Below are 27,341 nucleotides of genomic sequence, written 5' to 3' on the forward strand. Positions count from 1 at the left end.
CCCATACACTTCCATATATGCTCACCATAGAAGATCCAAGTACTTTTTGTACCCTTCCTCTAATGACCCCAATTCTCTATCACAGCCATACACTTTTGTTAAGTCATTTGAAAATGTCAGTAGTCTGTTTTCCTGTTTAGAGACCTTTAAGTGCTCCACAACTTTCCCCTAGAAACTTTTACCACACCTCTCTTATAGAGATACCATGTGTTACTCCATTTCTTTTTAAATGCTTGATGCTTTTTGCACACCACTCAGAAGCCTTCCTGTGCACTTCAAACACATTTTCAGTTTCCTCATGTAATTCAGCATCCCCTGTGAATACCTCTTCTGCACCCCTCCTGTTTAATATTTCATTTAAGTGCTCCTGCTTTGTAGATGCTCCTCAGTGTGTTCCTGAATCTGTCCATTTGCTAAGATTCCTACATGCTCACAAACCTTCTTTTAGAAACTTTTGAGATATTTACACATTCCCCTAAAGTGTTCCCTTATGTGTTCCCAGACCTATTTAAAAGGTATTTATTGTATTGCATTTGTAGCATCTAGAGGGCTCAGTCATAGACCAGGCCCCCATTGGGCGAAGCATTGTACAAACACAAAAGAAGACAGTCCCTGCCTTCAGGAGCTTACAATCTAAAATACCCTCATGTGCTCCTGACCTCTATGTAAAACACAGCAGTTCTGTACTCTTTTATATAAACCTCTGGTGCTCTCTTGCACCCTTCCTATAGAGAGCTCAGTATTCTCTCCTTCTCTCCCGCCCATAGATTCTTCCATGAGTACTTCAGCACCCTCTGTGCAACTTCTTTGGCATTATGCACTGCCATATGCTTCTGCTCTCTCATTTGAGGCCCTATATTCTCCTCTACATCAAGGTGCTGAAACAAAACAGAGTAAAAAGGAACATGGAAGGGTTCTAAGCCCATGAAAGGGTACAATAGAGCCTACATAGCATGCAGTCTTCATTTTCTCTGAGCCAGCAAAAGGTGCTGTGCACCAACTCCACACAGCTGGGCTTCAGCTGGCATTCAGGACACATACTGAGGGTGGGGATGGATGGGAAGCAATCACTCTGTGCAGAACACTTTACTCCAAGACTGAAGGATATTGAGACAGGAGTTAATGATGCTTCAACCAGCATTGACTTCCACACCAAACTCCTTCCACTTGGAGGGATTGGTAGAAACTCTGACAGTACAGGTCATGAAAGGCATGCTGTCGGGTGAGTGGCGAGGAAGCAATGAGGAGGGCCCAGCAGATGCAGAGGCCTCAAGACCCATGGGTTCTTTCTCTCATGCCTTCTTGAAGGCAGGGTGTAGCCCTTAATGACCACTGAATGATATTTAACATCTTATCCCTCCTTGGGAAATTCACTGCACTCCAACCTGTGCAGGTGCTCCATGCCCTGCCTCCCTCTTTGGGTGAGGGGATTTTTGTCCTCCAAGCCACTGTGTAAGTCTCCTGTGCAAAACCCTTTTACTTGAACTCCATGTAGGGGATGAAGATTTGGCCCCCTTTTAGCCACAATCCTGTCCTCTTCCTAGTCCATTCACTAAGTGTTGTAAGATACCATGGTAACCATGTCCTAATTGCTGCTTTCACAATTGCTAGTGGAGCTCCACAGGGGAATTATGGCTTTAGTGGTTCCTCCCTTTGTGATCCATCTGACTCAGCTTCCCTGGTTCCCTCAGTATTTGTGATATCCAAGTAGAGGAAAAAAATAATTAGTTTTACCTGGTGAAAATCGCCCTGTCCCCAATATCTCAGGCAACCAAATGGAATTTTTGTCAAATTTTTCCCATAAAATTCATCTCTGGACTGACCAAATATGAAAAATGTCAGCCTCAGGGTGTGTGGTTTTTTTTTTTTGTTTTTTTTTTAAAAGACTGTCACAAGCATCTGTAAATTAGGGTCTTATAACTGAAGTGACTTGTCCATAAGAGCTGCTGTATTGTGGTGTTAGTGTAACACTCTGATAAACAAAGTAGCCACCTAGTGGCAGTATAAAACTACATTATAGTTTAGAACAAAGCAAATATTTCTCATTTATACTTAAAGATGTACAGTTCATAAGTTGCATTTTGTTAATGTCTTTATTCGTCATGGCTTACAATTAAAATTATGTTGCAATGTTCTTTTGTGCTTATTGTCTGGATTGTATAATTATTATTTAGTGTTGTAGTGGTTCAGAAGAATCTGTAAAGTAAATGTTTTTCAATCTTATATGTGAGGATAACTGTATTAGTAAACATTAGAAATATTTCTGCATACTTTCCTTTTCATTCCTGTCTCTTAAAACAAACCAAAATAAAAAAAATCCTATATCTAAATATTACATTTTCAAGATTTAAATAATAATTTAATATAGCTTAGCAAATTGTTATATATTCCTGCTATTTTAGCAGTTTATTTTTAGCTCCCCTAAGACCTCTCCCTTTCCTGGTAGTGCTTGTTTATGGCGAGATGTACAGTATTTATCTGAGATGTCCATGTTTTGTTGGAACCTGTACACGGGTAGCAGTGGGAAGTGCTCTGGTGTAAATATGCAGTCACACCTTCCCCCATTGCCTGTAGCATGAAAATTTAGCTATACTTTAAACTGGGATAGTGAAGGGGAAAACTGGTATGGATTAATTTATCTGAGATGGCCCTCCTTCTGCCCCCACAGAAGGATTTTGAGGGAGAGGCTGCTAGCCAACTCTTTGCTCTGGATTGACTCATTTTCCCAAATTCATTAACCCCTGCAAAGGAAAGCCAAGGCCTGATGTAGGTGTTAGCTGGTGCTTCGCCTTTCACTTGCATCAAACCAAGCATACAGGAATTGTTTCAGAAACAACTGGGGAAATTCGGGTAGGAGTGGGAGTGTGTGGAATTGTTTAAGGTATATAATTAGTACAGAGAAATTTTTAAATGGTACAGTTTGGAAATACTCAATAGGCTACACCTGCCAGTGCCGTGGGCAAGCACAGGAATTTTGTAGTGAATAAACTGCATTAGAAACTCACTTCTGAAATAAACCTTCATTTAAAGTCAGTTGGTGGAAATCTCCCTTGGAATTTCTTTATTAAATCATGCTTTTGAAATAAAAATTCTCACACTTAGGCAAAGGAGGAATCACCATAATTCCCCAGAGTGACACTAATTATCTTATTTTCTCCATATATTTATGGTTTACTGTGCATTAAGGATGTGCATGCATTCTTGTTGCCTGGACTGATGCTGTAGCTTCCTCCAATCCCTATGCCTGGTACTATTTTCTGAACAGGAGTATTTTTAACCCCTGTTCCTGGTAGCAATTGTCCCTACCTCTGTTGTTTTTTGTTTTGTTCTTGCATTTTTCCCCTCCAAATAAGGTGGGCCAGATTCCACCACTAGTATTCATTGAGTAGTACCTTTCTTTTTGAGTCACCCTGTCATTTCAGTAGGGTTATGAGGACAGTAAAGTGCTATTCGATGCTGGCTGAATCTGGATTCTGGTGAGTAGTCTATCCTGAAATCCTGTGAGGAAGGGGCAGAAGGAAGACAATGGACTTGACCTGCACAGGTGTATGTGAACCACTGGTTTCCTTTCTTAAAACTCACAATTTAATTGGTCATTGTGTGTGAGATCTTCCTGCTTGTAGGTGGGATGGGAAGGGGGGGGTGGAAGGACTTGGCAGGTGTAGGTTACGATGGTGGGTATGGCTTTTCCTATTGGCTAAGAGGAGGGTGGGGAACTGCCAGTGCTGCAGCACCCCTTGGCTTGAAGTGGTTTCCATTATATACAGGGTTAACAGTTTGGTTCAATAGCTCTCAGCACCTCTACTATACAAATTACTCCAGCCCGCCTGGGGGATTGGTAGGGCTTTGTTGGGTTTAGGGGGCATTGGCATTAGGGCATTAAGGCTCTTGTTCCTGGAAGGAGGGGAATAATTGGTAGGAGGGAAGGGGCCTTTGTGTGGGGTGGGGTGTGATGGTGGTGGGGTAGTGGTCAGGGCTCTCCCTACCGCGTGAGAAAAGAGGGCAGGGTCCGGCAGCTGGATGGGTCGGTGGGCCGGGAGGTGGGGGCTGTTCGGGCAGTGGAGGAGGCTGGCTAGAGTGGGGTTTCCGGGCGCGTGGGCCCGCGCGGCGCAGTGTCTGCCCCGGGGAGAGCCGCGCCCTGGGCAGAAGGAGCCGCCCAGCCCCGCTTACTGCAGCTGTCGTGGAATTCCGCTCCCCGCCACCTGCGGCCCTCGGGAAGGGGCGCTCAGAGCCCGCAGCGAGCGGAGGGTGAATCTCCGGCGTCTCCGGAGCAGCCCGACCCCGCAGACCCCTTTGCCGCCGCCCCCGGCCTCTCTCCCGACGGGAGATGGAGGGTCACAATGAGAAATGACAGGGGGGCGCTGCTTGCAGCCGCGTCCGCCCTGCGGCCGCCAGGACGGGAAGGGACCCTGCTGGGCTGCTGCGAGCCCGGGCGCCGCTCTTCTCTGCGCCTTTCATGCGCGTGGCTAGCGGGGTGCGGCGCCCCTGCCCCCCGCCCGTGACTTCCGATCCGCCGCGGCCTGCCCGAGATCCAGAGCTGGTGGTCGTAGGGTAAGGCTGGAAAACACGGGGGGCTGCGGGCGCGCCTCGGGGCACCCTCCCTGCGGAGACTCCGGCCTCAGCCTCCGCGCGTGTGCAAGCGGAGGTCGGAATTCCCTGGGGCAGGGCGTGTGCAGGGCTGTGTTACACGTGTCCAGTGTGTGTGTGTGTATCTGTATACAGCTTATTACGAATAGGGTACGTGAATGGTGTATAAAATACATGGTGGGATGGCAGCAAGATGTATTGGTGTAAATTTGGCATGACTGTATTACCGACAACGAGTCATCGCAAAGAGTCACCGGTAAAACCTTGAAACCATACCATCAAGTGTTTTTCCTGGCGAAAAAGCCCGTTTTAGAGCACTTGCATTTTTTTTTATTATTGTTACTTTTTCATACCTCAGCCTGTAGCTCCATGCTTTCCCAGTGCCAGGAGAACAACTCACACAGACCTCTGAGGGAGCGAGAAAATCTCTTACATTAAAAATTCTGTACAAATAGATTTTGTTTATACATACAAATGTCATGATTTCCAGGTCAGTATCTCAGCACCTTTTGGGAATCTCTCTTTTGAAAAGTATGAGGTTCTTTTTCTAGCATTCAGGAGGCACAAGATATCTGACCATGAATACCATCGCCATTGTAGACTGGCTGTTGTCCAACTGGCGCTTCAGGTCATTTTAATCGTAGGCATGTGAGGTGTGAGTTTCACATCTTGGAAGAGAAAAAAGGAAACATTTCTGTGGCCAGTGGATTTAATTAAAATAATAGTGTCTGTTTTGAAGCTGTTCAGAAGTTTGGAATTGTATTTGACCTTTGTTCTTTAGAAATAAACAAATATGTCCAATTGAAATCAGTGGAAGGGCCACATTTGGAACAAGGGTAGAATATAGCTCAAAGTGACTGTTCTGATTTTAATTTAAGGCTTTAGTTGCTCCTGTCATTCTTCACAGAACTCTTCTCATAACCATAGACAGTGGCTTTATGCATTACATTAAATCCCAGTCAACATTAAGACAAATTGGAAAATAGTATGGCCGATCATATAATCTTTACATGGGTATTACTTAAGGTAGGAATTATACATCTCAGAAAAGGTTGCAGGACTGAGCCTGTATATTGTGTTTACAAATGCGTGTATTTCTTCTAAAGAGATTTTAGTTTTTTTTCTGAGCAAGGTGATTTCTCTAAAGAAAACTATATTGTAATATTACATGCAGTGTTAGTTATCTAAGAAAAATGTCTAAAGTATCTGCATCAAAATAGAACACAGTTGTCCCATCACGCTACCATTCAAATAGTGCTTTGAACCCTCTCCTGTCTGTGCAAAATATGTGTGTTCTTAATATATATATTTATACTTCATAAACTGCTATATAATGATTTAACAACAATACTATGTTGAATAGAAATTGTGTGTTCAAATTTAACTAAAAGTAAGTATTAAAATTAAGATGTTATCTGAGATTATATTAATATGGCAATATTGGAAAAAATTAGTGTTGTATTTGATGGGATTTTTGGAGAGAGATGAGGTTATATTACTGTGTGTGATCTAAGGATGAGAGGGGTTTTTTTGGAGTATTTCTGATTTTATTGTCTGCTGGCTGAGGTAAATTGTTTCATGAATTTAACTATTTAAGGCTGCTAGCTGGCAGAGTAATGTTATTTGTATATTAGTATTAAGGTTGCTCAGTGATTGTTATAAGTTTAATGATTGTCAGGGTACTCTTGTCAGAGTTGTTATATGTGAGTTCTCAGTGTTGTATGTTTTAAAGGGATCAGTTTAATTTATTAATTGTACAACTGAGTTAGATTATAGCCATTTAGGATTGTAAACTAACAACTACTCCAGTTAAAAAATACTAACTTTTCTCTCCACACTAAGATATTGTTGTAGAAATAGCAATAAAGCAACAGTATAGTTTTCCTCATCTGTGTATTTTAAAATATGTAGTTTAAGGTTTATAGACTCTTTAAGTTATTGAGGGTGGCGACATAGAACTACATTTTATAAGTAGCAATCAAAATGAGTCAGAAGATCAGTACTAACATTTGTTACATTGGAAAGGGCAGAGTAATGAAAAATGTTATGGCCTATTCCCTAATGCAAAAGTCATGGTGCTTTTTGCAGCTCATGAAAATTTTGATATGTGCATGCTTCTTGATATTTAACTAGCATTTCAGATTTCCTAATGAAAATGTTAAGTTGACTGTTTAAAGCCTCTTTGAAAAGGTCCTTTTCCACTTAGTAGCATATTTGTAATTTATCTTCCTGCAGACTTTACAGGCAGTGAAACCAGCTGCAGGTTAATGATTGAACAACAAAATTTATTTAACTAAGTACTGTCTGAACAGTTACTGTTTTGTGCTTTTGAAGTACCTCTGGTGACGGGAGGGAATACTGCATGAGTGTTTTTCCTGTGGTTTGGGTAAAGAAATGCTTGAAGAATAACATGTAGATTTCTGTAAAGATTCATACCACTCTTAAAATAAGCCTTTAATTCCATTAAAAGTACACTCACATTTTTTTCCTCAGGAAAGCTCTTGTAAATTGACTTACTGTATCTTAAAATTGTTTGAGCAAACATTTTTGTTAATTAACACTTTTAAGGAGTTGGCCGAGACAGAAATTCAAGTCATCGTTCTGAATTCAGAATACTTAGAATACTGAATACAGAATAGGCCAGATACTTTTCAGCCAGTGTTCCTGCCTAGTGGTGAGAGGTGCTTTATTCTACTTTTCAGCCAGTGTTCCTGTCTAGTGGTGAGAGGTGAATCATACAGTCGTTGGTCCAGATCCTGCAAATAAGTTGTTGGAGTCTGTAAAGAAAAAAGGTTGCAGGAGATGGAAAATAATACTTTTTTTTTCTATAAATGGACCAAATGCAAAGCTAATTTATTTTCTTTTTTTCATTGCTATATTGGCACCCAGTCCTCCAGACCTTTAAACAAATAATCCCATTGACTGATGACTGTGTGCAAAAGGTTTGTAGGATCTCCCCTCCGATCCCTGATTGTAGTACTAGTTCCTAGGCAGAAGCCTTCTTATTTGTCAGTTTGGGAGCAAATACATTCTGTCTTACAGTGCTGTACTACCACTCTCACCATAAGTGCACATTCTTGAGTGTTGTACAGGAATCCAGAGCTATCTTCTTTTACTTGTGACTGGAATTTACAGTATCAATTGCAGTGTGAAAATCATTTGCTCCGAACCTCTCTTAAATCTGATCTGCTCATTTCATTTGGCCATACAGTAGTATGCTGTATGAGTAGTTAGTTTCTACTTTCTGTTTTTGATTGTGAGACATGAGTTATGATTATGTACAGACTATAGAAATTAATATTGTTTTCTTGTGGTGTTTTCAGAAAGGGGCTGTCCAAAGGATCTACAGATCATTGTTTCCCAGGGAAGAGTGGAGATCTTCCAGCAATTTTTAGGAGAAATGTGCAGGACGCCATTGACAATTTTACCTGGTATGCATTAACATTTGAAATAGTACTTATTAATAATAGAACAATGGGCTAAGTATGGTAATATAATCCATTATAATTAAATATTACAATGTGTCTACAGCAAATCTGGATGATTAACTGGTTGCTTTATTATTTTGGAAAAAAGTGGCTACTTTAATATTATGCTTTTATACAAATGTAGTGCAGTTTCTTTCCAGTGAAGTATATTCTCTAACATAGTTAAAATGAATATCATCAATCATTTTTCGGTAAGCTTTTCCTGCAGGAGTATTGGGTCAAGAAACATCATCTTTTAATTCAAGTGATTATTTTCAGAATACCTCTTGGATTTCATTGGTCATTTCCAGGTCATTTTCATGGATGACAGGTGTTAAGTGAGGACTTCAGCTTTCCAAATAAACATTATGCCATGCAAGGGAAGCAGCAGTTTAACTAGCTGAGATAGCAAGTAAATTCAACTTTTTATGTATTAGTCTGCTTAACTCAAAGTTTGTCTTTGCCGCGTTTCAGGCAGATAACATTTGCTTTTGGTCTGCATTTTCTCCGATGTACTTAATATTTTGTACAACCATGATTCTTTCCTTCTCAGAGTTTATTTTTCCTTTCCTCTTCTCTGCCCCCACTTGCTGAGTAATATAATCCCACATTCTTCTTTTTTTATAAAACTATTATTATTGTATCTAAATGCATTTAATCTAGGAACAGAAACACACAGGCTCTGTACTGCACAAAATACAAATAACCCTTGTTAATCAGATCGTCTGTAAATATCTCTGGGTTTGAACTACGCTACTGGGCTCCAGGGCACCACAACCTCAGAGCAAAATGAAGAGGCACCAGCCAGCATGGAGAGTCCAGGTTCAAACTTCAGAGACGAGAAAGTTAACTGTTTTTATAGATCAGCTAACTTTAAAGAGGCCTCATTCCAACTACCACTGTCTAGACCAGTGGTTCCCAAACTTGTTCCGCCGCTTGTTCAGGGAAAGCCCCTGGCGGGCCGCGCCGGTTTGTTTACCTGCCGCGTCTGCAGGTTCGGCCGATCGCGGCTCCCAGTGGCCGCGGTTCGCTGCTCCAGGCCAATGGGAGCTGCTGGAAGCAGCGCGGGCTGAGGGATGTGCTGGCCGCTGCTTCCAGCAGCTCCCATTGGCCTGGAGCAGCGAACCGCGGCCACTGGGAGCCGCGATCGGCCGAACCTGCAGACGCGGCAGGTAAACAAACCGGCGCGGCCCGACAGGGGCTTTCCCTGCACAAGCGGCGGAACAAGTTTGGGAACCACTGGCCTAGACATTGGTTGGTCTGCAAAGATGATTGCCTAGATCTTCACTGCATTCCGGTGTTGGAGGATCCGGAGTACAGCCATATAAAAGCCTCCTGACAAACTAAAAACCCATAACTGAAAGTTTGGAATGGGCCCTGTGATGTTTCACTCCATATTCTTTATGAAAATATGCTTATGATATGAATATGACATAACTGAGAAATACTTTATGGAAGATAGGTCTTGTAAGGTGTCATTGGAAAGGTTATGATTTACTGAATGTGATTATCCAATTTGAATGCCTGTATTATTTCTGTATCTGAAGTTAGGAATATTGACGATGTATCTGTATTTCAGCTTTGCTACTTTGGGTGATGCCCATTGCTAACACTTCAGGTACAACAATGGAAAAGCCAGACAGGGCTGATGACCCATCAGCGAGGACAGTGGACTGTGAGAAGGCTTGGCCTTCCTGTGGACAATCCACACTGCAACTGACTCATGGACGCTGTAATACTACAGAGTCAGGTGATCTTGTCACCTGATACTAAACATTACCTGGAACTTCTTGTAACTTTCCATTGGAAGGGAAGGGAGGTCAGTTTGGGAAACAAAGGATTCCCGCCTTATGTAAATGCTACTTAAGGGTGGGGAGGAAGGCAAACAAGACTGCCGCTCTCCATGGCCTATCTGCCCAAGAAGAAGGACTGATAAATCCACCTGAAGGGAAGGCAAGGGGGGAGTCCAGGCTGAGACAGGGATCCAGTCTGAAAAGGAATATAACTGGAACTCTGAACCACAGAAACATTGCAACCTGCCTAAAATAACATTGAGGGTGATTAATTTACATTTTGTAACCTTTTTCTTAAGGATATTGAGCGTAAGTTGTGTACTTTGTTTTATTTGCTCAGTAATCTGCTTTGTTCTGTTATCTCTTATATTCACTTAAAATTCACCTTTTCTAGTTAATAAACTTATTTCTTGTTTATAATATAACCCAGTTTATGTAATTGCTAACTGGATGGGGAGGGGCAAGAAGTTGTGCATATCTCCCTCCACATTGAGGGAGGGGGTGAATTTCATAAAACCTTTCCGTTTGTACCCCTTAAAGAGAGTGGGCACCAGAATGGATCTCTGTCTGTCTATGCAGCTGGGTGTGGCCCTGCCTGTGTGCTTGACTGGAAGAGGCTTGTGAGCTTAGCCCGGTAAGGCCAGGTAAAGGGGACCCCAGGCTGGCAGAATAAGCTGACTTGGTGGCATCTCAGCACATCAGGTGACACCCCAAAGGGCCCAAACCTATCACAGTGGTGTAAGCAGTAGGATAGTGTGCACAGCTTATTGCCCTGAAACACTGGTGGTGATTTTAAGTGAATTTTAAGTGTGGTGACTAGAGAACAGACAAAGTGGTTACTGGTTTGTTATTTTCTGTTTGCTTATTTCTGGCAAGAGAAGGGACAGGAAAAAACAGCAAAATGAGTGAAAGTGAAGCTACCAAAAAGTTGGCGCTCTGCAGATTTCAGGCAGTGGAAAATGAGAAAGAGCATAAAAGACGTATGGCATTACAAGAAGAATAAAATGCCAGGGAGAAAGCAGCCCATGAGAGGGCCATGGAAGCCCAGAAGCAAGCCCTGGAAATGAAAGACAAAGAAATCGAAGCCCAGAAGCAAGCCCTGGAATTGAAAGACAAAGAAATTGAGGCCCAGAAGGCAGCCCATGAGAGGGCCATGGAATTGAGGCAGCTCGAGGCTGACAAGGAAAGGGAAGCTCAGAATCACGAACTGGCTGTAATGGAATGGAGGAGACAAAACCCCACACCAGAGGGCGCCACCTCTCCAAAAATCCACAAGTGGAAGCGGTTGTGTCCACCATATAGCGAATCTGGTGATCCTGCTGAATATTTCATCACCTTTGAGAGGCTGTGTATGCTCCATGTGATTCCTGACGATCCAAAGATGACCACTTTGGTTGCAAAATTGACTGGGAGAGCTCTGAACATATTCAAAAATTCTGCTGCCTGAAATCTCATATTCAATAAGATGTCCATGGGTGATGCTTCCAATTATGGTAAATTTAAGGATTCGGTTTTGAACAGTTTCAGATTACACCTGAAATGTATAGAGTAAAATTTAGAAGCTTTAAGAGAGGGTCTGGATTAAGTAATGTGGCTTATGTGAACCAAAATGAGAGATTTACTGGATAAGTGGGTGAGGGGAAAAGATACTTATACAAGTTTTGAAGGAATGTATGATTTGGTTGGTCAGGAACAGTTCCTGAATATGTCTAGTATTAATGTAAAACAGTGTTTATGGGATAAAAAGATGGAAACTGTTGATGAACTTGCAGTTTATGCTGATAAATTGGAGCACTCCGAAGCACCTAGTGGAATAAATTATAGGCAGAGGGGTTTAATTTTGGTTGGAAGCAAAGTCCCCGTTTTACCCCGGGAAGAAGGGTGGATGGGAGGCTGGACACTCACCTCCCCAATTTCACTTCTGCAGTCCTTGTCCCAAATCTCCTGTGAAAGCAGAAGAGCCCAGCAGGTGCTATCGTAATTCCACTGAGCACCTGAAGAATATATGCCTTCTGCTGAGTGGGAACAGGCAGCAGGCAACTCATGGAAATGCTGCTACCCAGTGCACAGAGGCACCTCAGGCAGTTGCCACTTATCACACAGGATTTGTAAAGGTTGCCACTGCACAGCCAGGCAGTAAGCACATGAAGGCTGTCAAAGTAATTGGCAGAGAACTCCCTGCATGGAGAGATACTGGTACAGAAATCTCTGTGGTCAGGAGAGACCCAGTTCAGGAGAAAGACATACTGCCAGGACAAATGGCAGAGCTTTTGTTGGTATGGGGTCACAAAATCCTTGTGCCTTTGGCTAAAGTGCACAGGGAAGCTGAGATTTGAAAGCTGAGTTAACCGTGGCTGCGGTTGCTCAAAATCCTACACAAATTCTTCTGGGAAATTACTTTTTCAATGTGGCTAAGGCTATGCAGGGGTCTGTCAACAGCGAGGAGAAATCTTGTGCTGAAGCCCCAGTGGGAAAGCTACAGAGCAAAGCTACAGAAACTGCTGAGGAAATGAGAGAATGTCTCTTTAATTCCTCTACTGCCCTGCAAAGCAATTTGCTATCAAAGGTGGGAGTGGGTAAAACCAGGTCCTGTCCTGTTGCTATCCCCTCGGGTGATGGGAGTGTTTTGCCTGATGGTAGGGAGTGTGTCGAGGTTGCTGGCTGCCAGGAATTGGCAGTTAAGCACGAAACAGAACTCACTGTAAAATTCATAGGAAAATGTGTCCTAGAAGAAAGCCCAGAGAAAGGGGGTGAAATCCTGGAGACTGCTGCAGTGATTAAGGTTTTCTTGGGCCCTGTAACTGGAGGCAAACCCAATTACCAGTGAAGGCTGTTAGCTCTGAGCCCACAGCTGAACAGGGGGCCGATGCCGCTCTGAGGATACAGGGGTGTGTTCCTTGGGAGAGAGGGGGCAGGGAAAGGAGTTAAGAAGGAATGTGGGGGAGTACATGAGTGTCCCCCCAGTTATTACAGGGAAGGGTAACAGGAGAAATTTGCTGGATCTGCATCTGCACTCCCAGGCACATCACCGGTGGCCAGCACTATTGCAAAATGTTTTTTCCTGTTGTGCTTGTGAAAGCCAACTCCCTCCCTTTAAGGCGGAGGGGGGGATGGTATTCTTCCAAGCATTCTGGTGTCAGTGGATATGCAAATGAACCATCTCATGCAGAGACGGCCACTTCCCAGGCAGGTAAACCCCTCCCCACAGCTAAGCATCAGACACTGAGTGATGAGGGCTGGCAACACAAAGGAACCCCGGGGATGTGTGTGTGGGAGTGGATTCTTCCAATGGGCTTAACCCTGGCGAGGTTAAGCCCATTGGAAGATGCGACTCCACAGGGGGTGGGCCAGTAACATACAAGGTCTCCACACACCCTTTCCGCACCAAAACTCCAAAGACATACCTAAACTAAGAACCTTTACTGAGGGGATGAGAAATACAATAAATGTTAAACAAACTGATTTGTTTAGACAGAGGGTGTGGTATGATGATCTTACTTGGAAGCGCCTCTGTGTCATGAATTTGCTGGTAACTTTATGTCTCTTACTACATACACTGTGGGTCAAGACAAAGAATTTGATACTGGTGGTAAATACTTCAAAATGTGTAACATGCATGATTGTTGGAAGAATCTTTGGTACGGACTGGGAGTGGTAACAAGAAAGTCCTATAACAGTGCTGCTTCTCAGCTAGTACCTGTAAACAGGCTTAGAGCTGGACACACCGGAAAAAGCACAACTAATCTAGACTGCTGTGTGAAAGGGGAAACTGAGGCCCACCACCTCATGGCATTGGTGGCTAAATGCCAAGACACCTACACTTTAAAAGATATTGATATCTGCATTATGTTCGCAATGCTACACACCAAAATGTTTTCAGGCAACCTGAGACCAGAAACTCAGGACTTTGCAAAAGCACCTATGGATAATGTTACAATGTTTGATAACTCTTGGCAGTTGTATAACCAAAGCCAAAAAGGGATTTTAGGCATACTGCCTCCGTATTGGTCGATGATCAAACCTCTGGCAGTAATCTCCAAGGGAAGGTGTGATGTTTCACTCCATATTCTTTATGAAAATATGCTTATGATATGGGAATGACAACTGAGAAATACTTTATGCAGGATGGGTCTTGTGAGGTGTCATTGGAAAGGTTATGATTTACTGAATGTGATTATCCAATTTGTATGCCTGTATCATTTCTGTATCTGAAGTTAGGAATATTGACTTTGTATCTGTATTTCAACTATGCTACTTTGGGTGATGCCCACTGCTAACACTTCAGGTACAACAATGGAAAAGCCAGACAGGGTTCATGGCCCATCAGCGAGGACAATGGACTGTCAAAAGGTTTGGCCTTCCTGTGGACAGTCCATACTGCCACTGAATCAAGTTGTGCATATCTCCCTCCCCATTGAGGGAGAGGGCGAATTTCATAAAACCTTTGGGTTTGTACCCCTTAAAGGGAGTGGGCACCAGAATGGATCTCTGTCTGTCTATGCAGCTGGGTGTGGGCTCTGCCTGTGTGCTTGACTGGAAGAGGCTTGTGAGCCTAGGCCCAGCAAGGCCAGGTAAAGGGGACACAGGCTGGAAGAATAGGCTGACTCAGTGACACCCCAGCACATCAGGTGACACCTCAAAGGGCGCAAACCATCACAAGCCCACTCTCTGTATGTGTAAAGTATAATAAGTAGCAGTAAATATAATAAAGCAATACTAATTGAAACTTTTATAGTTTTAAACACTTTACTGTAAGAAATAATGCAAATTGAGCCCATCAATTTCTAATAGATTTCAAAAAGTTTACTTGTTGTGACAGACCCAGACCAGTGGGGTACAGGAGTCTGGTCCTATTGGGATCCAGGAAGGTACAGGAGTCTGGTAAAAGGCAAATATACTGGCCACTGGGTGAATAGTTTTCTGTTCCCTGAGTGACCAGAGCAGGGGCTGCACTAAAGCAATCAGGAACCTGCTAGAACCAATTAAGATAGGCAAGCTAATTAAGACACCTGAAGCCAATTAAGAACATACTAGAATCAATTATGGCAGGCAGACTAATCAGGACACCTGGTTTAAAAAGTACTTCCCATCAGTTAGTGGAGGGCATGCAAGGTGTGAGAAGATGTTCTGCTGGAGGACTGAGGAGTACAAGCATGATCAGGCTTCAGGAGAAAGATCCTGCAATGAGGATAAAAAAGGTTCTGGGGGGAGGACATGGGGAAGTAGCCCAAGGAGTTATAGCTGTCACGCAGCTGATACAGGAGGCATAGACAGCTGCTATCCGCAGGGCCTTGGGCTGGAACCCGGTGTAGAGGGCGGGCCCGGTTTGCCCCCATCCCTCTAACTGCTGATCGGACACAGGAGGAGTTGACCTGGTCTGTGAGCAACACCAAAAGGGAAGTTCTAATTTGGAAAGGGATCTGGCCTGTCCTTTACCCACTAGGTGGGTCAACAGAGACTGCAGAGATTGTTCTCCATTTCCCCCATGCTAGCCAGTGATGAGGTTAGCTGAGTGAACAGCAGGCTTGAGCCTCTAGCAGAAGAGGCCAAACTGAGGGCTGCCGTGAACCTCTGAGGTGAGCAAATCCGCCAAAAAGTGGAGAACCCACCAAGGCAGAGGGGGAACTTTGTCACACTGTCTATAACTTGTACAATTTTGGCTTTACTGTCTTTAACTGCGCAGGAGGGACCATGTTATTCTTTCAGCACCTTTCACATATTGAGTATGTATACATGTGCATGGTCGCATGTGTAAAGTAAATCCCTATACACATGTTCAGGGTGTCCTGGTAATAGTTAAAATGATAATCCTCCAGCAGTGTAATGTGGTAGAAAAGTTAACCTATCAATCGGGCCCTACCAAATTCGCAGCCATGAAAAACGTGTCACGGACCGTGAAATCTGGTCTCCCACTGTGAAATTTGGTCTTTTGTGTGCTTTTACCTGATACTGTGCAGATTTCACAGGGGAGACCATAGTTTCTCAAAATCCTGATCCAAAATGGAGTTGCAGGGGGTTACGGGTTATTTTAGGGGTGGTTGTGGTATTGCTACCCTTACTTCTGTGCTGTCTTCAGAGCTGGGTGGCTGGAGAGTGGCAGCTGCTGACTGAGGGGCCAGCTCTGCAGCAGCAGTGCAGAAGTAAAGATGGCAATACCATACCATGCTATCCTTACTTCTGCACTGCTGCGGGAAGTGACTCTGCCTCCAGAGCTGGGCTTGTGGTCAGCAGATATCTCTCTCCAGCTGCCCAGCTCTGAAGGCAGCGCTGCAGGCAGGAGCAGTGCAAAAGTAAGGGCAGCAGTACTGCAACCCCCCTGCCACTCCTTTTTGGGTCAGGACCCGTAAAATTACAAGACTGTGAAATTTTAGATTTTAATAGCTGAAATCATGAAATTAGCCATTTTTTAAAATAGTCTGACCGTGAATTTGACCAAAATGGACCGTGAATTTGGTAGGGCCCTACCTATCAGCCTTTAGATGGTAGGTATGATTGCAGCATACACCCATCCCGCTCTGCCTAAAAGCCCATACCCATCTCATTACCCTTATTTAACAGATGGATTTCACAGCATGTTCTGAAAGTCATGTGTGTCTGTCATAAACATGAAGGGAAGGCTAACCACCTTTAAATCCCTCCTGGCCAGAGGAAAAACCCTTTCACCTGTAAAGGGTTAAGAAGCTAAAGATAACCTCGCTGGCAGCTGACCAAAATGACCAATGAGGAGACAAGATACTTTCAAAGCTGGGGGGGGAGGGACAAAGGGTTCTCTCTGTCTGTGTGTTGCTTTTGCTGGGACCAGAGCAGGAATGCAGGTCAGAACTCCTGTAAAGGGTTAATAAGCAATTTAGTTAGATATGCGTTAGATTCTGTTTTGTTTAAATGGCTGATAAAATAAGCTGTGCTGAATGGAATGTATATTCCTGTTTTTGTGTCTTTTTGTAACTTAAGGTTTAGCCTAGAGGGATTCTCTATGTTTTGAATCTGATTACCCTGTAAGGTATTTACCATCCTGATTTTACAGAGCTGATTCTTTTACTTTTTCTGTAATTAAAATTCTTTTTTTAAGAACCTGATTGCTTTTTCATTGTTCTTCAGATCCAAGGGTTTGGGTCTGTGTTCCCCTATGCATATTGGTGAGGATTTTTATCAAGCCTTCTCCAGGAAAGGGGGTGTAGTGCTTGGGGGGAAAGACGTTTCCAAGTGGGCTCTTTCCCGGTTATATTTGTTAGATGCTTGGTGGTGGCAGCAATAAAGTCCAGGGACAAAAGGAAAAATAGTTTGTACTTTGGGGAAGTTTTAACATAAGCTGGTAACAATAAGCTTAGGGGTTTTTTCATGCAGGTCCCCACATTTGTACCCTAGAGTTCAGAGTGGGGAAGGAACCTTGACAGTGTCACACACAGGCATACATCACTACCGTATACATGGTATGAATATGTGCAATGTTAGTTTTAGTATGTTTGTGTAAAATACATTTGATTCTTATTACTTTGTTTCTTTCCACAGTGAAACTGTTTCATCACTGTCTTCTAGCAGTCCCATAACACCAACAGACTTGAATAATTCTTGGTCTGGAATACAAAGCTGTACTACAGGCTTGTCCACTGAAAGAAGCTCAATTTACTCTTGGAGGGATGATGTATGTCACAAATTTTTATTAATAGTACTTTTTGTCTAATTTACTGATGAAAGATTAAACTGTTTTACAGAAAACTAAGGTTTTGAATCGACGGAAAGCACATGACTTGTAATCGAAAAGTTACCTTTTTTCCAGTGCAGGACAGCTGCTATAGCAGTAAAGAAAACCAAATTAGTAACAAGGTCATTTGTTAACTCAATTGTGTCTCCAGTGACTACTACTACTAATGTCGTATATTTGGTATGGTTTTCATTTTAAATATGTTTAGCTGTATTTCCTAAAAACAGTCTTATAATTTGTAGGAATATGACAAAGCTAATACACAAAGAGTGCATCAGTCATTCTGGGATGTAGATGAAATGTTGTTTGAAGGAAAAGTGAGTTCTCAAACCCAGAGTCTGCAGGCAGAATGTAAAGAGTGGACCAAAAGGTCTCTTCATCTGAGGTAAGGGAATTGCTTACTAGAATTAGTTTGACGCTATCAGAATTTTGTTTGATTAATTTATTTTATTTTCTAGGTATCTCAATCTGAGCCGTTCTTATTGGCTTATATTTGTAGTACTATTTTCAGAATTGTGTTCAAATTCATCTGCAGTTCAATGGTCAAACTTCAGAAGGGTAGCCGTGTTAGTCTGTGTCCACAAAAACAACAAGGAGTCCAGTGGCACCTTAAAGATTAACAGATTTATTTGGGCATCAGCTTTTATGCCTGCATCTGTAATTTTCACTCCATGCATCTGAAGTGGGATTTTTAACCCACAAAAGTTTATGCCCAAATAAATCTGTTAGTCTTTAAAGTGCCACCGGACTCCTCATTGTTTTAGTGGTCAAACTGGATGTTAGTCCTTAGCCATGCATGGACTCTCAGTGCTCTACCTGCTTATGATATTCTTCCTAAGTAATGTAATCATCGCAAAAGATTTTATATTAGTGCGTTATCATGAGAATAGTTATGTGTGTGAAAATTAATATGAGAAAAGAAACATTTATTTCAGTAGTGACTTTTAATATTTACAGCATACATCTAATAGTGCAATTAATACTCTATTTATAAAAACTAACCTCAGTGAAGACATACAACAAAATCCTGTCTGCCCTGAAGTCAATACAAAGACACCCATGCTGCCAATTCTACCCTGTTGAATGCTGTCCTTTTTAGGAGTAGGGAGAAAAAAGTGTGTCCATAGGCTGCAGGAACAGTATGTGGCTATGGTGATGTCACCATCCTGAGTCATGTAAACCAGTATGAACCAAAGTGTAATGTTAGCAAAGCAATAAGTAGCTCTATAAATGGAGAGATAGGTACTTACGGAGAAAATGTCCTTGGCTCTTTCATGGTGGTGCAAGGTGCCTGCGGAACACAGGGACTGCTCTTTCCTTCGATCTCTAGCACAGCAAACCACCCAACGACGGCAGGGATGAGACCGATGCCCTGTTATGTGCTCAGAGGGTCACACAACACCATTAAAGTGGTACTGCCTTGTGTGCGCACATATGTACACTCTTACTGTCATAGGGTGGCTCCACACCATTCTAATGTGAGCCTGTGTGTATCTGGATAACCTAGTCCTTAATCTTTAAAAGGATTTTAGTTTTAAGTTTCCAGAGAATCATAATTACCAAATGTCAATGAAAAAAGATTTAGAATGTGTTGTTAAGGTTGACAATAATAATAATTAATAAATACTACAATCCTTTATGTGAATCAGGAGACATTAAATACATAAACTTGAAGCAACATTTCCGTATTGTTATACAAAATCTTTTCTTTCTTTAAATGCTATAACAATTTATAGGATATGCAGAAATCCTGCTGTTGTGTAGAAGTGTAGCTAATTCAATATATGCATTCTCAGCTGATTACATTTTTACAGTATTTTCACTGGACTAGAGTTCATATGAATGTTGGGTACTTATGATTTCCTGGCTTAGCTCTGATAATGATGGTAAAAAGTAAATGGAACTTATTAATGAGCTCCTGGAAATAAGTAGATTGAACCTGCCTACCAGTACATGATTCAGGAGGGAAATATCTTTACTTAATTTGAGCCAATTTAAAGATTATAGACTAGATAGTAGAGAGACAAGATGGACGAGGTAATATCTTTTATTGAACCAAATTCTGTTGGTGAGAGGGACAAGTTGGTTCAATAAAAGATATTGCCTCATCTACCCTGTTTCTCTAATATCCTGGGACCAACATAGCTACAATAACACTGGATAGACTAGTTATGGAATATAAGTGTCATTAACGATTTTGTTAAGTTATTTTGAAAAAAGATGAGTATAGTAGAAAAGAAAGCTTGATACAGTGGTCCTCATGCTCTTCTCCAGTCTGGATTGTTTCTGTATGCTCCGTTTCTTCTCCGGGAATCTGCCGAAGCCTCTTGTAATGATTGCAAGTGTATGTCAGGACTGGGGGTGGAGGTTGGAAGCAGTTGTTCTGAGTGACTGGCTCCCTTGGGAACTTGGATTTCTAGATTTCTGCTTGGAAATTTGTACAAGTTAATGAGTGAACCAACATAAACTTTGCCTCTGCAACCCTCTACACTGTCAAATGGGGAACAGTGCACAGCTCTAGCACGATAGCAACATGATTTCTGAAGGAGCTATCCTACTAGGTGAGGTGTTAGCAAGGGAGCCGCACAACGCTGTCATTATGGATTCTTGAGAGTCCATTGCATTGGACACAGTTCTCTGTGGATCTTTGGGCTTTCAAGTTCATATCCCCTGGTCCCTGTCCCGTGAGTGGAACATTCTTGCAAATCCTGTCATGTAGATTTTTCAGAGCTATATCTCTCCTCCACAGACAGAGATTGTTTTGTTTGTTTTTTAAATCAAGTGTGTATGTTTTTCTAAAATATCTGCTCTAGGAATTATTTTGTGGAAGTTCTATGCCCTGTGTTATACAGGAGGTCAGACTAGATGATCACAGTGGTTTCTTCTGATCTTGGAATCTATGAATTACTGGAAAGGTATGGAAAAATTCTAGTGATATAGAAAAAGCCTGTCTGACATGAATGTCAGCTCTCGAAGAAATATTTACAGGGACGAGAAGTTCTGTGAACATTACAGTGCTTAATTACAGGTGCTAAGGGAGTTTATTTTAGGGAATTTTCTACCACCTGATATTGAAAAATGCATAGTGTGCCATAGTTAACTCTGAGCTTTAAAAAAAACCCTTAGTTCTCAGTCAGGGCTAGATTGTGAACGCCTTTACTCACAGTGTTGAGCAATTTCAGGAGTTGCTTCATTGACTCTAGTGGGACTGCTGCTGTGAGTAATTGTTCCCCAGTGTGAATACGAGGTTTACAGTCAGTCCTTCCATTTTATAATAGGTAAGTCATGATGGTCTCAGTTTGAACAGCAAAACATATTTAGTTGCTCAGACTGGGCCTGAACATTGCCATTGATTTCATTAGGCACGGGATCAAACCTAATAAAAGAAAAGGTCTTTACTTACTACGTCAGTTTATAAAGTAGAGAATTTGTAATGATTAATGAGTTATTGACTACTGAACATGACTCAGAACTTTCTTATTTACAGTGCCATTCAGTGAAAAAGTAGGAGTTTCTCAAGGAAAAGTTTCCAAGTATTTGAATGAACTTGAGAATCTCAGATTGAAATATACAAGTTCCTACTTATTACCTGTAGACTCCCCTCAAGAGCCCTTGAAAATGTTTAGTGGAAAGCAATGTAAAGTAATGAGCACTAATCAGATAAAGATCCAAAATTCTCTATTTCACAAAGGGATTGTGTATACATTAAAAGAAAAATAAACTCCCACCCCCCCCCCAATTGCAGCCTATACATTGAAGCCTTATCTGGTCCCAATTTCAATAACATGATAACATGTACATTAGCAGCCACCTTTATAAACATTTTGGGTCAGATCCTTTGTCTCCAGGGAGGTCACTTTTGTGTTACTAGAGTTGTGCAGAGTGATGTTAAAGTAACCCTATTGGGAACGTGTTCTCCGTGTATTTTAAAATTTTCTCTTTCTATGTTGTCTGATGGACTGTTGATATGAAAGAGAGTTTTATGTTCTGTATGCAAATCAATTTTTATAACATAGTTCATGTAGCTTGTGAGGGTCTTATCTGTTGTCCTTTCAGTAAATGTCTGGCTATTTTTAAAGCTTATAGGCCTGATCCTCAACTGGTTTAAATTAGCATAGATCTACTAGCTTCAGTGCAGCTACGCCACTTTACATTATCTGAGGATCTGGCCCCTTATTCCCATTAATTACTCCAATAAATGTATGGAAGCTCTTATTAAATTATTTCTACCTGTTTGTTGGTATTGCAGGTGTCTGTATTTTTCACATTGCTGCACTTCCTGGTATTCTGATTTGATTATGTGTAACTACTTCACATTTTGTATTTTGCAGGATTTTAGGAAAACAGCTTCTTTTTCCTAGGGATGAAGGCTTTCAGCATTTTCAGAGCAGAACAACTAGCTCGGTGTACACCAAATCTTTACTTGGCCTCCGTGAAAGTACTAGCAACACAAAAGAGTATGTTAACAGTTTCATATATGTTACTTTTTAAGCATTTCTATTGACATTACATTTTTTTCATATATTCCTAATATTTATATCAACTAAATATAGTTACAATTAACATAAAAAACCCTCAGTCACAAATACATAAACATTACCTCTTATAGATGATCCAAATAAGTGAAAAGTTTGTATGACATATCAAAGAGTTCCCTTGATTGTGCAGCAATTGTACCGTAGGCTTTTAAGACCTTATTAGGATATCATTTCAGTATGTTGTCTTTATGTAGTGGAAATAAAATTTACTTAGTCAAAAGCACTTCACTTTGATCTATCATATCTTTTCATAAGTTTATGGGCATATTATTTTAATAACCTTAAAACACCTCAGTATAATGCAGCATCTGCCTATTTACACTTCTTTCCATGTATATTTAATTCTAATTCTTTTATTTCAGGCTGTGCATTTCGGGATCTAAATTAGTTCCAATAGCATCCCCAGTACACAAATCATTAGACTGTGGTTCCCCAAGGATTTCTGTTTCTGAGTCATCTGAGTATTCATTCCTGGAAGAAGAAATCTATGAGGTGGATGGAAAAATTGAAGAATATCTTGCTTTTGACAACAAGGAGCTGTAAATAAATTATATTTTTTTGAAGAATATAATGAGAAACTGTCATGAAATTGCTTAAAACCTGGTGCTTTGCTTCTCTCTAAACCTACTTCCAATTAATTTAGAAAATTCTTTAGTCCTCACTTCTGTGGTTCAGAAGTACACTGTGTAGCTCAAAAGGGGGGGATGCAAAAGTGATTTTAAGCCCCCTTTCCGTTCCCTTCCAACCCTGGGCTACCGATGTGTCCCCTGGCATAAGTTAAAGGAGCCTGAAGAGTGAGAGTGCAGGGAAACCACATACCTAGCGCTGGCTGTAGGGTTGGGAAGTTATGGTAAAGGAACCATTGTGCCCTCTCCCTGTCCCTGAACTAGTTTGATTCTTCTGGGGCCAGCTACACCATCTTTAGGGTCACTTTCCATCGGCACATCTAGAATGCAGCCAAGGATGAGGCCTTTCTGAATTGAGATTATAGAGGTTGTTTTTAATATATTTTTTTTTTCATTTTCTTAAATTGTACTATGATATAGTTAATGTTAGAACAAGCACAGAATAAAATTTAGTTCCAGAAAGCTCTTTTCATACTAAGTGTATCATGAGGCAGTGAGTAAGGGTTCTGTGACACACCTGTTCCCCAGTCCAGACAGGAAGAGAGAGAGAAAAAGAGGGGTGAAAATGTCCATATAATAATGGAAGGGTGGGTGTGGCACATGAAGTTACATGGTCCCCTGCTCCTGCAAAGCTGTAGAAATCCCTCCAAGTCACTCCACATGGTCATGGCAAATGTGTCGGGATGAGCAGGATGTGGAGCTAAGGATCTACTCTACACAATATTCTCCCCTTCAGAGCTGATGGGATGGTATTTTCCTTAGGTGGTGGTGAAATAAGGGGGTGTGGGATTCTAGCCCCACATGCCCAAGTCCATCAGTTTTGTCTCATTCCTGCTATACTATCTATGTCTATGGCTGGTATATCAAGAGTCTCAAAAACTTCTTGCTATAACGCCCCAGTTTAATTTTTCATGCTGCTACCACCTCCATTCAACCAGCAAGAGGCAACAAAGCAAAGTAAAACCAATTCATAATTTCAGTTTAGAGCGGTTCTGTTTTCTTCCCACAGTACTTGGGTCATGTATAATATGAACCTTGATCTTTTAAATACAAATCTATTTTATGCTTTTCTGGATCCATAAGAAAATATGTTAGTTTCACTGTTTTTGTTAACAAAAACATGTAGAAGTTGGTAATAAAGCTGAATTTGCTTCAATCATTAGTGATGATGAGAGTTTGGAACAAAAGAAAGCCCAGCTTGCTCAAAAGAGGAATAAATGTGGCATTCCTCCAGTTTCTCCCAATGCCTGTATCAAAGACGCAGTGGCTGCTGAAGTGTTTGATGGTGTCTGGAGCAATATAGTTGAAATATTGGAGGAGCTGATTAGAAAAAACTGGGAAACTGCTATCACAGGTACTCAGAGTTTTTGTAGATGGCACTTATAGACTTGTACTTGGAACAGTAATTTAATTTCACCAATTAATTAAATATGGCTTAGCAAACATCTTTATTATTATTATTCTTAAATATCACTGTGTGTTTACATGGCACTTTATAAAATTCATGCACATCCTCCTGATGGAAAGATTCTTACTGACTTCAGTGGGCTTTGGATCAGCCCCATAAAGAGAGGTCTCTCACAAGACGTGCTTGTAGGCACAAAGAGATCCTTGGTGCAATATATAACATGATGCCTCTTGAAAGCTCTTCAGCAGTAGGGATTGAATCTGGGACCTGGGTATCTAAAAGCATTAGCCTCTAATGTTTAAGCTAAAAGACCCAAGTTTGTTAGCAAAATCACAGTAGAGACTCATCAAACTCTGTGTGGTCCAGCCACTAGAGGAGGATAGAGAGCTACGCTGACTGTGGGTATGCAGAAATGAACATAGGATGAAAGAACATAGTTCACTGTGATTAAATTTAACTCTTCCTGGTGTTTTTAACAGACTGTTGCACAGAAAAGCAGAAGGTAAAGAACTAACTATTGGTGAAATGTTGTCCTCTGGCACGTGCATGGAGTTGCCTTTAGAAGCTAATGGGATATACATTTTAAGAAACAATGCAGATTAACAGAAGAAACAATGCCACAAAAACATACATAAAATCAATCTTAAATAAAAAGGAAAAACATATCAATGGAAACTAGTAAAATAATAAACCTCAAATTCATTTTAAAACTATGGCTGGTCTACACGTAAATATTCACAGCCCTGAGTGGGGTAGCTATGCAACCTAACCACTGGCATAGACACAGCTAGGTTGACAGAAGAATGCTTCTAGTGACCTAGTTACTATTTCAGTGGGAACATTACCTCCCTAAGCAATGTAGAAACGCATTCCATTGCTCTAGCTGTGTCTACACTTCGGGGTTATGCTGGCATAGCTACAGGGCTGTAACTATGCCATTATAGCCCCCATAGTGTAGACACGGTCTAAGTAGAAGTTGTTAAATATTTGCAGGAGTCTATGCTGGTAGAACTGAGTGTTGCGTGTGTAATTGCCAGACTGCACAAGAATTGTTCAGGCTACAAGTGAATTGTTTAGCTCAGTATTATGCATTAAAGAGGAGGAGATTTAGGTTTGCTACCTTGTCCTCTAAGAAGGAAATCCACTTGTGGAGAATAGGCTGCTAAGCAAAGTATGTGGGCTAGGACTGTTGAGAAATTTAAGGGCATGATAGAAATAATATAATGGCTTATACTCGCTGGAAAAGTAGCAATTCAGCTTTTGGCAGGCAGGAATGGACTAAGGACATTTGGTTGCTTCTGTTCACACATTTTTCTGTTTCTAACACACCTTACATGAGAGTGTTTCAATAATGTTCCAGTTGTTTTACCAGTGTTTTTTAAAAAAAGCAAATTACATCTCTGCCACGTACATGGCCAAACTGATTTTATCATTGAGAGAGAAAATACAGTCATTTTGAAAATGTTTTTAGAAATAAATGCTTTTAATCTCACAACTAGTTTATTTTTAAATGTCATGAAGACTTAAAACTAATCTAAGACAAAATGTCAACATTTATAATAAATGTGGAATACTGTTTTTCTAGCAGATAATATGTCAAGCCTGAGTCACTGATATTTTCCTACCATCATCAATTTGTTTAACTGCATAAAATTTTGTTTCTTAATTACTTGTATGTTCTACACTGGTGCAGAGAATGATAAGCAGGTGGAGAAATTGAAAGCTATTACAAGTAAATTGCCACATCAATTAGTCTCCCGTATTACAGCAGATACAGCAAGTGTCCCCCCATCAAGAGGCTCTGAGGCACGAAGCACATCTTTTGGTTCACATTTTGTTCCATCTCAGGTAAAATATTGTTCCACAAAACAGAATTCTGTTTTCAGTTGGCCTAGGCCTTTCCTAACTTAGATCAGAAAAGTTTCCATTTTATTGATTTATGCATATCTAAGGTATTTAGTTTGACTTTCCATCTTTGAGTCTGGTTTTTAAAAAAACACAAGTCTACATCATTGTTATAACCACTTTTTATTTGGACCCCAATTAGAGCCCAAAGACCCCAATTAGAATTGAGACCTTATTGTGTTAGGTGCAATAAAAGCAGATAGCAGTACTCCCTATTCCCTCCCAGAAAATCATACCCTTTATATTGAGAGACAACCCTTCCCTTTCAATAGAACCATGAAAGAACTCTTCCCTGCAAGGTGCATGTGAAGTTCCAGCTTAAGTCCCCTCGTTCAAAACCCCTAACATCAGATTGTCCTAGTTGCTCCTCTTCTCTCTCTCTCTTCCCTTCCCCTTCCGCTCCCCACTGCATTATGGGTTGGTGGACAAAGGGACTTGTTCAGTGTCTGCCTCAGTGTTGGAACTTGGGAGTCTTGGGTTCTATTTGAGTTTCTGGAGGTGGGTATGCTCTAGCAGTTACATACTCTTCTGTTTCTTTTCTTGAGCCTGACCCTTTCTGTCTCTGTCCCCTATGCTTCTGTTTCCCATAGTCTGTCCCTGTTCACATCCAGCATGTCCCTGCCCCTGCATTCAAGCAGCTTTCTTCTTCTCCTCCATGCTTCCTAGGCGTCCACAGAGGGAACTTTGAGAACATAGGAGAGACAGCTTCTCTGCTCTTAGGGCTTGTCTACACTTATGGGGGATCAGCGAGCAGCGATTGATGCATCGATGGTTGATTTAGTGGGTCTAGTGAAGACCCACTAAATCAACCGCAGATCGCTATCCTGTCAGCTCCTGTACTCCACCGGATTGAGAAGCGTAGGGGGAGTCGAGCGGAGAGCGTCTCCTGTCGACATTGCGTAGTGTCGACCCCGCGGTAAGAGGATCTAAGCTATGTCTATTTGAGTTATGCTATTCATGTAACTCATATTGCATAGCTTAGATCGAATTTTCCCTGTAGTGTAGACAAGGCCTTAGTTCCAGTGCTTGGTACTGTAGTGGCCCAGCAGCCAGGAGTAAATTGCAACCAAAAAAAAAGTCCTATTCAGCCCCTGCAGCCTTGATCTAGGGTATGCCCAGTGAAAATGGAATATTTTGAGAATTTAGCTACCATCCTCTAACAAACCTTCACTGACTAAGTGCAGACAGCAATGGTCAGAGGTTTATAATTTGGCCAAATTTGGATGGATTTTCATGGGGGCATTTCAAGTCACCTCTCTGTCCCTACAGCGACTCCTCTGCTAAATTTTTGAGTCCCTACTCCAAAGCTTGGTGG

At 41.5% G+C, this 27,341-nt stretch overlaps 1 protein-coding gene across 4 annotated transcripts in view; it reads left to right on the forward strand.

Annotated features, from left to right (window-relative positions):
• Positions 1 to 27,341, forward strand: part of FAM149A (family with sequence similarity 149 member A) — a 73,022-nt gene that overhangs the window by 39,204 nt on the left and 6,477 nt on the right. The window contains exons 1-8 of one of the 4 annotated variants that reach the window (XM_074951292.1): positions 4,155 to 4,551; positions 7,911 to 8,018; positions 17,357 to 17,489; positions 17,792 to 17,934; positions 21,881 to 22,006; positions 22,450 to 22,626; positions 23,877 to 24,067; positions 25,815 to 25,969. In XM_074951292.1, the coding sequence (XP_074807393.1) occupies positions 4,457 to 4,551; positions 7,911 to 8,018; positions 17,357 to 17,489; positions 17,792 to 17,934; positions 21,881 to 22,006; positions 22,450 to 22,626; positions 23,877 to 24,067; positions 25,815 to 25,969 (1,128 nt within the window). In that variant the 5' untranslated portion in view covers positions 4,155 to 4,456. Of the gene's footprint in view, positions 1 to 4,154; positions 4,552 to 7,910; positions 8,019 to 17,356; positions 17,490 to 17,791; positions 17,935 to 21,880; positions 22,007 to 22,449; positions 22,627 to 23,876; positions 24,068 to 25,814; positions 25,970 to 27,341 lie in introns of those variants that run through there. The other 3 variants (XM_074951293.1, XM_074951294.1, XM_074951291.1) reach the window with 3 other exon arrangements.

This window comes from Natator depressus, chromosome 4 (assembly GCF_965152275.1).
Source record: "Natator depressus isolate rNatDep1 chromosome 4, rNatDep2.hap1, whole genome shotgun sequence".
Classification (NCBI taxonomy): Eukaryota; Metazoa; Chordata; order Testudines; family Cheloniidae; genus Natator; species Natator depressus.